Raw genomic sequence first — 11,287 nt, forward strand, 5'->3', positions numbered from 1 at the left:
GAAGTAGAAACACAGAAGAAAAACATATGATCTATCACATGTGCTACAAGTATATGACTGGGGGTTTTGGCTTCAAAAGATCGCTATTACAAATATGAACATTATGGAAATAGGTTTTGAGCTATAATACATATATAACCCAGTGGAATTGTTTGTCAGATCCAGGAATGGGGAGGGAAAAGGGGAGGGAGATAATAGAAATCATGTAACCAGGGAAAAAATATTCCAAATACATTTTTGAAAAGTTAAAAAAAAATAAAGGAACCAAATTGAAAAATATTGAGAAAGCAACAGGTTAGATAATCCTGTTAGGCTGAAGGTACGTGATTCTCATTGGACAAAGAAAGACCTAGCTTACATATATTAAGTGCACTCTAAGTTCCTGATAATTTAATATTGTTTGAAAAGCAGACCTTTTTACCCTCATCCAGAATTCCCTTTCTTTTTCTTCTGCTGAAAACACACCTTTTCCTCTTTGCGCCCTCACCTGATCTCACCCCAAATGTCTTCCAAAGCCTCTCTGGCAGGTCTGACCAACCTGTCCAAACGTGAGGTTGGAGATCAGGAGCAGAGACTGTCCCTGGTCGAACCCTGGAATGGTGGGACACACAGTCATCCTGCATTGACAGAAGGTATAACAATGGAGGGTAGAAGAATAAATGACTGTACTTGGGTCTATCTGTCTGGAACCTCGGCTGACTCATCCAAGCAGGGGCTACAGAGGCCCTGGAAAACCCCTAGAACACAGTTGAGGATTGTGTGTGACCTTTGAGGTCACACTGACAGCAGTGAAGCCTAGAGGCTTCAGAAAGACAGAGGTTTTAGTTCCTGGGGGAGCTTGGCTAGGGCTGGGGATGGATTTCACTCACCTGGGATGGGGGCCTCTGGTCGGAGGCCATTCCCTCTGGCTCTAGCATCTCTGCTTGGCTCAGACTATGGTCCTTCAGGGGGTGGGAAGACTTTGTGCACCTGTGGGGAATTAGAGAGGGGGAGGGCTCAGAGGGGCTCCCAGGGCCCTCCCACCCCCCCCCCCCCCGCCCCCAGAGGAGACTCACCCTACAGGAGGGGACAGGGAGCCTCAGGCTAGAAAAGGACCTTGGACTTGTCAGGAAGAAGCCTCCCCACCCCCGCTGCTGCTCTCTCTGGCTTCATTCCATTCAGAATCTGCTTTGGGTGCACAGGGTGGAATACAGGAGATTCCTAGGAGAGGTTACTGGATAATAGTGGGGAGGAAGACGGAGACAGGGTTGGGGGGAAACGTGTTGGCATTTGTTCTGTGCCGGAAATCGGAGCTCCTTCCACGGCCTGTGGGCACCGGCATCCCCAGCACCCCAACCAGGCTCATGTTGGCTGCTTCTCCCCTTGGGCCTTTTGAGGAAGGGCCTGGACCAGTCCCGCCCCCATCCTGTGACTGCACCCACCTCCCGCAGCCTAAGACAGGGAGGAAGGTGGGGGCCCATTCTCTCTTCCGGGGAAGGGAAAACCCCGCCAAGGCTCCTGGTCCACAAAGAGGACCTGCCTCCACCTAATACTAGCACTTACATATTGCTCCCCCTTCCATAGTAGTTTAAAGAGAGGAACAGACACCAAGACACAAATAGAGACGTACAGACAAACAAAGACCTCCCCCTCCTCCCAGGAAGCACACTTAAACCCACCCAAGACCCGCCCCCCGCCCCGCCTCTCTGCTTGCACGTGCACCGGAGGTTGCCCCTTCCCCCACCCCAACTCCCAGGATCACTTACTCTCAACTCGTCCACCCGGATCTTCTCTCTCCCCAGGAGTTAGGGAGCAGAAAGCCTCCTATGCCGAAGCCCCGGCTGCAGTTTTTGCACTGACTCCCTCCCTTCTCTCTCAAGAAGAAAGTACCAAAACCGACACTTGTGAGCACTCCAAGAGCAAAAACCGCACTCAACAAACTCCCAGCATGCCCTGGGACGGCACAGGGGGAGACTTGGGTCAGGACCCAAGCACTCTGGGAAATAGAGTCTTCCATGATGGGTGAGCCTTTACTTGGAGGACGTCATACCAGAAGCATTCTGGGAAATGGAGTCTTACTTCCTGAACCTCTAGGTTTGGAACCCTGGTGGAGGAGGGGCCACGCACCAAGTGTTCCCAGTCTCCCTGGGCTGTAGCCGGGTCCTTTTACTTTCCTTTCCTTTCTGGTATTTTAGCTTTGATCCTCCTCGGCTTCCTTCTTGTGATATAGGAGGCGGCTATGGAAAGAAACAGGGAAGCATTTCTGAGGAGAACACAGACCGAGGGTGAAAAGGGTCCCAAGAAGCCCCTGAGCGCGACCTCCTCATTTCAGGGAAGAACAAACTGAGGCGGACAGGCTGGTCCTTGTCCTGAATGAGGGGCCCGAGGAGGGATGGTTCCGGTGCCGTATTGATTGTAATAGCAGCGCCCCGGAGCGGAAAAGCCCCACTTCCTGTAGTTTAGGAACAATTTCTATATATTTCTTTGTCAGACCGGGCTCCGAGATGCCATCTAGTGATAACAAGGTTTAGTTGACTCGTTGGTACCCTACAGGGAAAGGGTCTATGAGCCTCCTCACAGGACCAGTACACTGCTCAGACTCTCAGACAGATTTCAAACCAGGACTGGGTTTATTTTGAACCAGTGTAAAATGGAAGGAAGTATTAAGGAATTAGGTGTCCCTAAAAGTAAGGGTTCTTAGCTAAATTCCTGCCTCTCTGACTATCTGAAGCTGTTAATCTTCCCAGGCAAATTTTGGTAAGCTATATAGTCCTTCAGAATAGTTTTAGGGTGAACCTTTTATGGCAGTGTTCAACCCTATCAGGGTTAGGCCTATGATGGCTTCAGGCCTTTCCACCACAGACAGATATACTGGCTTGCCAGCACAGATCTTCAGAGCAAAAGGGAACAGTCTCTCAGTAGGCAGGAAACACTTTTGGATCTCAAGGGATGCTGGATTTCTCCAAACAGGAATACCAGAGTTGTTCAGGGGTAGGTAATCAAAACCTCTCCTCAGCTCAAAGACGTAGGGAGCAAGAGAAAGTATCAGCTTCAACCTACTATATCGACAGGAAGTCAAAGAGAGCCACCCCCCCCCCCTTTTTCTCCTAACCTCATACATTCCACCCTTTTGAACAAACCAAATTTCATTTTGAAAAAATGTTTTGGTATTTGTTCACCAATGAATTTAAATTCCCCTTATTATATTCATATTCTAATATTCTTACCCCAAATAACAAATATTCTACACTCACTTACTTTATCCTAGACTTAACTACCTTACACTAAGGAATTGAACCATGGAAAGGAAAAGAAAGGGAAGAGATTTAAAATAAACTGTTGCAAAGATCACAACAAAGTGTGAACATTTTGAAAAATGAAACAAGCAAGAAAATTCCAAAATACAGCTACAAAATGCAAAGTATAAAAGAATGCAGTACAAATTCAAAATCCAAACTACAAAAAACTTTTGCAAAAACAACCTATGATACTAAACCAATACACAAAACAATCTGATCTAAAAAATATTAGAGCAATGTATAAAAATGGAAAAACAGAAAAATACAAAAAACACAATGTAGCATAAGCTTTTACAAAAAACAACTATCTGACTAAAAAATAAACTTTTGCAAAATGCATTAAAAACATCTAAGTTGAACAATTCAAAACAAAACCTTTGCTATAGTAAATTCCATTGCTATTATGTAAAACAAAACTATCTACATAGAACTTTGAAACTGAATATCTTATCTTTAGATTCTAAGTTTTTGCAACATTTTAAATATGCACACATCTATTTTATTTAATCTATACATATTTTTACACAGATGTATTTACATATGTATATATGCATATATACATATTTGTAAAAACCATTTGGCATTATGCTAACTATGGATATTGACATTTACATTATCTTACAACATATATAGAATATATAAGAACACACATACATAGATATACATCTATGTATATTCCCTATATTACAATTATATTATCTCAATGTATATTACAAGTATATATGTATTTACAGACCTATTTACATATGTGTAATGTGTACTACAGATCACCAACCTTTTGTGAATCTTAACCTTAATCTCTGTGGCATTTAAACGAGTGGATGCCATAAACTGTAAGAGTTTAAATGGTTGAGGTTGTAAACTGTAGTGAGTAAAATAGTGGAAGATATAAATTGTAGTAGATATAAGAGTGGGTGAGTAAATTGTGACCACAGGAAATATGTTTTCACTACAGTGTTTTGTTTTTAAATCAAATATAAGGTGGTCGCCAGGGAAATATTCCCAATTATGAATATACCCAAGTCAACTGGGTTTTATAGGGATTTTTAATTAATTAATACAATGAGGAATTAAAGAAGGAGAGAAAGAGTAAGAAAGGAATTAGTATGAAGGGCCCTAAGCCAACATGTCCTAGACCTGAGTCTTAAGAGAGAGATCAATCAGTCCTTAATCACTCACCACAAGATCTGTCCAAGCAAGGATTCTAGTGACACCAGGCCAGCTCCATCTCAGCTGACTTTACCAGCTCAATCCTCTGAAATATCCCTGAGAGAGTCTCGAGAGAGACCCTTCAAGGCAGCCTTTCCCAGCTGACTGTCTTTAGAGAGAGCTTTGCGTCTCCTTTTAAAGGGCATTTTCTCCTATGTCACCTCCCCTAAGTTCTTACATCTACTGTTACAAGGTAATCACTTTAAAAGACTGATATATATTAATTTAAGGTCGCCAAGGAATCAGCTATGTAATTCCTAAATGAAAAACTCAAGTCAGCCATCAGCCTTTTTGGAGTTTAATTACAATAGGAGCAAGAAAGGAATTAGAGATATATATAGAGAGAGAAAGGGGAGAGAAGGGAATAGGGCTTAAATACCCCTTCTGTTTAGGCTGGGCCAAAAGGCCCAAGCCCTTAGATAGCTGGGGCAAAGAGAAGAGATCAGTCCCTTTCACTCACGTGTCCAAAATGGAGAAACAGTCTCAGAGGCCCCCACCTTCAGCTTCCTTCAGAGCAAGCTTCCTCAGAGCCCAGGAACCACACCGACCAAAAACTCAAATCCCCTTCCAGTCTCCAGACCCTCCTATCTTTAAGGACACCATCCAAGTTGCCTCCCCTCAGTCCTCACATCTACCAATCACTCTTCATCAATTTCCCTGTCAATGGAGGCTCTCGCTTAACCCAGGACCGCCCAGAGGTTTCTGGCTTTTGCACATGTCTGTTGAAGGTCATATTTTTCAAATGATTAAATCTATACTCCTTTGCTACAGCCCTTTCTAAATCCTGTTAACTTGAGTATGGTAGAGATTGGAATAATTAAATTTTGATCTAGGCTGCAGCCCTTACTCAATCCTATTAGGACTGAATAGGGTGGAGTATCTCCATTGTATCAATTCTAAAATCAATCAAGACTCAAAGAAATTCCTGTTCTATGCTCAAGCATAGGTCAAAGTCCTTTCCATTGTTCAGCAAAGGGTTTCTGTCCTAAAGTAATCTTAAGAAGGGAAGAGAAGGAACCTCCCATGCCAATGGAGTTCCCATTCCAATAGACTATCAGTAAGAAATTTTCCAAGTATGAAATATCCCAATGGTGAAATTTCCAACATTTATAAGTCTAAGGAATTTTGAGGTTTACACTACCAATCACAGTAGACATTTTTCAAAGGACAGCCCATTCGGAATTCACAACTGAGTAGATTAATCCTTTTAGTAATCCACACCTGAGTAGGTTAGAATCTCTGTGTAATTTTTTTCCTCTTTGCTCCTTTTAAGTTCACAAGTTGCCTGACCTTTATAGGTACTTAGCACCCCTTTGTAATTAATTCTAAAAATAGGCATGGCTTAAGTGTGGATGTAAGTATTTTTCATTGTTCATCAAGGAATTTTCTCCCCTAAAGCAGTCTTAAGGATGGGTGGAGTGGAGGTCTTCCCATTTCTGATCTAAGTAGAGTTCTCACATTTTAGATCTAAGTAGCTTCATTGTTTAAAATGGGGAATGATCTTAACCAAATATTCTAAGGTAGTGTCTGAGAATCTTTTAACATTCACAAGTCTGAGAAATTTCAAGATTCACATCTCTACATATCTCCCTGTATGTTGTCTGATGTTACCTAAGCAGAATATCTCAACTCAGATCTTCTATTTCTTATTGAAAATAATGTGTATAGCTAATCTCCTAACCAATACCTATGGTATCCCTTTATCTACATGGATACTCCTCCTTAATAATGATCTTATAACTTTTAGTGAGAAATGTATCCTATATGTTCATATTGGATATAATTGTACCTACCAAAATCTTCTTTGGGGTGTATGGGGTGCTTGGGGGGGTAGTATCTCTGGTATGGAGGACTTGTCATGCCCTCTTAGGGCAGCTCTCCAGCCTCTGACTGTAAAGATTAAAATTTAGGAATATGGGGAGACTGAGTCAGGTAGAAATTAGTTTCTCTCTGCAAGAAATATTATATTTTTTAGAGGTTTATTAAAGGTTAAAGATTAAAAAATATACAAGTAAGAAATATGTGCCTAGGCCAGAGGCCTAGACAAAATAACCTCACATCAAGCAAGAGATGCGCCTGCTCCAAAACGGAAGTCCAAAAGAGCGAGCCCTCAAAAGCCTTTGAATCAGCTTAAATACCTTCTCGATCTTAGCCCAGGTGAGATTACAAGGCATTCTGGGGAAGTGGAGCAAAGGCTCATGGGGATTGTAGTCCTGTATTCGAGTCTATTTTTTACATGACCCTCACTTGACACCCAACTCTCACTTGTGGTTCCCAGTAGCTGCTAGCATGCAGCAGCAGCCACACCCCAGGCAACGGCTTCGACAGGCCGGCTAAACATTGTGAGGGTAGCCATCAGGTCACAGACCCCTGGTGAACCAGGGCTTTGCTCACCCAGCATGTGAAGACTGCTTCAGCTGAACAGACGGAAGAAACCAATAAGAAGGTTCAATGGCTGAGATGGCGACGCAGCAAAGCACTGTGGAGTGCTTAGGGCGTGTTGGAGCACAAAAGACAACACAGCCATCCAATGCAGCTGAGGAAGTCTCCAGGTGTAACGATTTTTCGTGCCACTGGACCCAGGCTTCCAACGCCGAGAGAGTGGGATTGTCTCTGTGCAACAACTTTTCCACTTAAATCTCCATCCACAAGTGTCTTTGTGCGCACTCATCTATACACCATAGATGAAAATGCACAAAGACAATCGTCATCCTCAGTCACCGAGAGACTACTACTACTACTACTACTACTACCAAAATCTTCAGTGTCTCTTCTTGTGTTGCCTGTTGATTCTCTTCTGCCTTCACAATTCTTGGTAACAATATGCAGTGTTGTATGTAACAAAAGTGGAAATGTACTATGTTTAATGATGTAGTATCTCACAGTCTTGTGTCCATTAACTATCTGTTCCTCTTCTGTGCAGAAATCTTGTAATGTCTTTGTTATCCTGTCATTTTCAGGTCAGCTGCTTTCTGTCTGCTTCTGCTGTCATCCTAAGATTAGCTTCTATGCTATTATCCTCTTGTCTACTTGAATCATCCTCTTCCACTGGATTTGTCCTCTCCTTACTGAACTTTTTGACTGCAGACTCATTTTGCCGGATGGAATCTCTCAGTTCTCTTCTATGTAACTGTTTTCTATCTCTGCTTCTCCTTCTCCTATATCTATTTCTATTCTCCTTCTTCTCTATCTTCCCTGTGAGCAAGTTTTATATGTGAACAATGAAACCAAGAATCTTTCTCTAAGACCTTAACCACTGAAGGTGAAAGTAAAATTACATTGTAAGGACCAATCCAATTTTCCTGTGTGGCATATGTTTTTGTAAATTTCTTAATATGGAATGAATCTCCTGGTTTTATATTGTGCAAAGAATAGACCAGAGGACTGGACTGAACTAACACTCCCATGTCATTTAGTTCTTTTATTCTCTCTTACAAAGCAACTATGTAGTATGCAATTTGCATGTCCCCTCCTAACATTGAAGCATAAGCAGTTTTGCAAGTTTTGACTTGGAAAGATGGATGCCTAACTAGCATTTCATAAGGTGATATATGTAAATCATCATGAGGTCTAGGTTGTAGGTAGAATAATACTATTGGGAGTATTTCTGACCATTTTAGATGAGTCTCTGTACAATGCTTTCCCACCATGGTTTTATTTCTCTATTTAGCCTCTCAACTTGTTCAGAGCTCTGTGGAAGGTATAGCACATGAAAATTTGCTGTTATCCCTAGATTTTCATACACTTGATTTAATATTTGATTCATAAAATGTGATCCTCTGTCTAAGTCTATGGAAACTGGAATTCCCATATCAAGGAATAATCTCATTTAGCAATTCTTTCACTATAAAATCTGCTGTACTTGTTGAAGATGGAAATACTTAAGACCATCTTGTTAGCTTATCCACCAGCACTAAGCAAAACTTGTATTTCCCTGCTTTAGGCATGCTAATGTAGTCTATCTGCAAATTTTCAAGTGGAGAGTAGGCTAGAGGTCTCTCTCCTAAACCTTTCTTTCTAAATGCTTTCAGGTTGAATCTGTGACAGAACAGCTAATATAGACCCTGCTTTCAATGGTACTAATTCCTGGGGAAATTCATGTTTGTTTTATTGAATCTACTAATGCCTGAGTGCCAAAATGTCCTTTGTGATGGATGGCATGATATATATGATAGTAAAACTCTATTGGCAAGATTGTTTTTCCAGTATCTGTGACCCATATGCCATTTACTTCTCTAGCTTCAAACTTTTTCTTCCATGTTTGAATCTCAGACTTCTGATAAGCTTTTTTTAGATCTGTTGATTTTATGATGGAAAGATTCCTAACTTAGAATGGAGCTTTTCTGGCAGCATACTTCACTGTTATATCAGACCTATAGTTTTCTTTTGACACTGGATCCCTCCCCAAAGTATGTCCTCGACAATGTTTCACAGCTATCTGTTTTGGCTTCTGGATAGCTGCTAGAAATTCTGTTATTACTTGTGCATGTAATATTTGTTTTCCCCAGCTGTTATGAATCCACGGTTTTTCCAAATTACACCCATTGCATGTCAGATCAAAAAACGCATATTTTGAGTCAGTGTAGACATTAGCTATTTTGCCCTCTTCAAGAATGCAGGCTTGCTTCAATGCAATGACTTTGGCCTTTTGTGTGCTTATGTATTTGGGTAGTGAGGCATATCATAGAGTCTCAAATTTTGTGACTACTGCAGCTCCTATGTAACAGATACCATTAAAGCATGTAAGAAGAAGCATCAGTGAAAATAATTAGTCAGGATTTTCTATAGGTCTTAAGTCCTGCATCAGTTGTTCTACCAGTTTTACTACTTCTTCACATTTATGCAATGGCTTCCCATATGTTGGTAAGTCAGATAGTAGTGTTGCTGGATTTAACACACTACACCTCTTTAGCTCTATGCTCTCATTACCCAAAAAAATTATTTTGTACCTAGAAGTTCTCTGGTCTGAAAACTCTTGGGTATGAAATTTCCTCATAAGTGACTCAATTTGACAAGCACAATCAACTGTCAATGGGCATTCCAAAACTAAACCAACTAACTTCTGCACTAACAATGAAGCTTCTGCTACTCCTCTGAGACAAGGGACTGTCCCTTTGGCTATTGAATCAAGTTGGCAACTGTAATAGCCTATAGGATGGTAATTTTGTCCCAGACTCATATGTGAGCACCTCAGGTGCAATCCCTTTGCATTCATTTACAAAAAGCTGAAATGGTTTTGAATAGTTTAGGATCCCAAGTGCTGGGGCAGAAAGAATAGATTCTTTTAGCTTTTCCATGGCTTGCAGATATTCTGGTTTGAGCTTTAAAGGTTCAGTTCCTGAGTTTCTTGTCAAGTCAGTAAGACACTTAGTTACCTTACTGAACCTAGGGATCTATTGACGTCAGAATCCCATTGTTCCAAGAATTGATTGCTCTGGGTTGCTTTTTAGTTTCAAGTACACTCAGTTTTTGGATATCTGCAATTCTTTTCTGTTTAATACTTCTAGAACCTCCCAATAGTATGAACCTTAAATACTCAACCCTCTGCAAGCACCACTGTAGTTTTGCTTTGGAAATATTATGTCCATGCTAATATAATTCACATAAAGGAAATTTGCTGTTCTTCAGACAAACTTTTGCATTCCAGAAAGATAGCAAAAGGTTGTCCACAAAATGCACTAGGTTGCTCCCCCTAAATTTGGTTGTTTTAAGGTCTTTATTAAGGATTTGGGAGAAGAGGGAAGGGCTTTCCAAAAAAAGAGTCCACGTATATTGGGATTCTTGACTCTTCATAAATAAGAATTGAAAAGAAAGCTGAACATAAATCCATTTACTATATTGTATTGATATCAGTAAGGTTTGTGCAGGGCAAGATTGGTTTACTGCCACTTTAAGATTTTAAACTGCATTTCATAGGAAAAAAGCCTCTGCAGTGAACATGAAACCACTCCAGTGCCAACAGGTTTTCTCCATCTGCTTTCTGAGCACACAAGCACTGCCAGGAATAATCCTCCCTGCAAAAGCCAGCATGTGTGCAAAGAGTGAAGGCCAGCCCAGTATTTTACAGAGATTTTCTCCCTCCATCCTCCCTTCAACCTTGAGGGGGAGCTGCTCCTGTGACCCCATTGTGCAGAGAGAGAACATCAGGGAGAAGCAAGTGAAATGACTCACCCAGGGTCACTGAGATGGGAATTGTAAAGTCCTTATAGTACCTGGCACCTAGAAAGCCTTCTATAAATGTTAGCTCTTGGGGAGGAGGAGTCAAGATGGTGGCCTAGAAGGAGCAGAAGTTCAGACCTCTGAATACCCTTCCTTACTGATCACAAACTGAATGCTCCTAGGGACTGAAAGCCAAACCTAACAACAAGACAGAGCAAAGGAACCCTCCTGCTGGACTCAATTCAAAAGGTATGTCCCTCCCAAAAAAGCCAGAATATAAGAACACTTGGGTTTAAGGAAAAGACAAAAGTAAGATACAAAGACACCCCCCCACGCCCACCGAGAGCACTGAGACTCCAGCGGCATAGGGAACTTCTGGGTGGGCAAAGGTGCTGGTCTGGAGGGTGTACCTTGCGGGCAGGGCTGTGCCAAGCTCAGAGCATTGAACATAGATGGCAGGGAAGAAGCTAGAGAGTGAGCATAAATCGGGCAGCCTGGGCAGAGCTGTGGAGATCCTCCATATTTGCTCTAGCCTTCTAGGAGGTGTTGGCCTCAGAGCACACTCAGCCCAACCAAGCTGAAATTAATCCCATAAAAAATGTCTTCAGAACTCAGGGAAGTCCAGGCTCCACACCTCTCCC

General features: G+C 41.8%; 1 protein-coding gene across 6 annotated transcripts in view; it reads right to left on the reverse strand.

Moving 5' to 3' along the window:
* The window catches only part of LOC103106358 (zinc finger protein OZF-like), a 33,539-nt gene extending 30,534 nt beyond the window's left edge, over positions 1–3,005 (reverse strand). Inside the window, exons 1-3 of one of the 6 annotated variants that reach the window (XM_056825827.1) lie at positions 1,746–3,005; positions 1,056–1,213; positions 870–969 (exon numbers count right to left, since the gene is read on the reverse strand). In XM_056825827.1, the coding sequence (XP_056681805.1) occupies positions 870–917 (48 nt within the window). In that variant the 5' untranslated portion in view covers positions 918–969; positions 1,056–1,213; positions 1,746–3,005. The other 5 variants (XM_056825826.1, XM_056825829.1, XM_056825825.1 and 2 more) reach the window with 5 other exon arrangements.
* Positions 3,006–11,287: the final 8,282 nt, after the last annotated feature.

The sequence above is a fragment of the Monodelphis domestica genome, chromosome 4, assembly GCF_027887165.1.
Source record: "Monodelphis domestica isolate mMonDom1 chromosome 4, mMonDom1.pri, whole genome shotgun sequence".
Classification (NCBI taxonomy): domain Eukaryota; kingdom Metazoa; phylum Chordata; class Mammalia; order Didelphimorphia; family Didelphidae; genus Monodelphis; species Monodelphis domestica.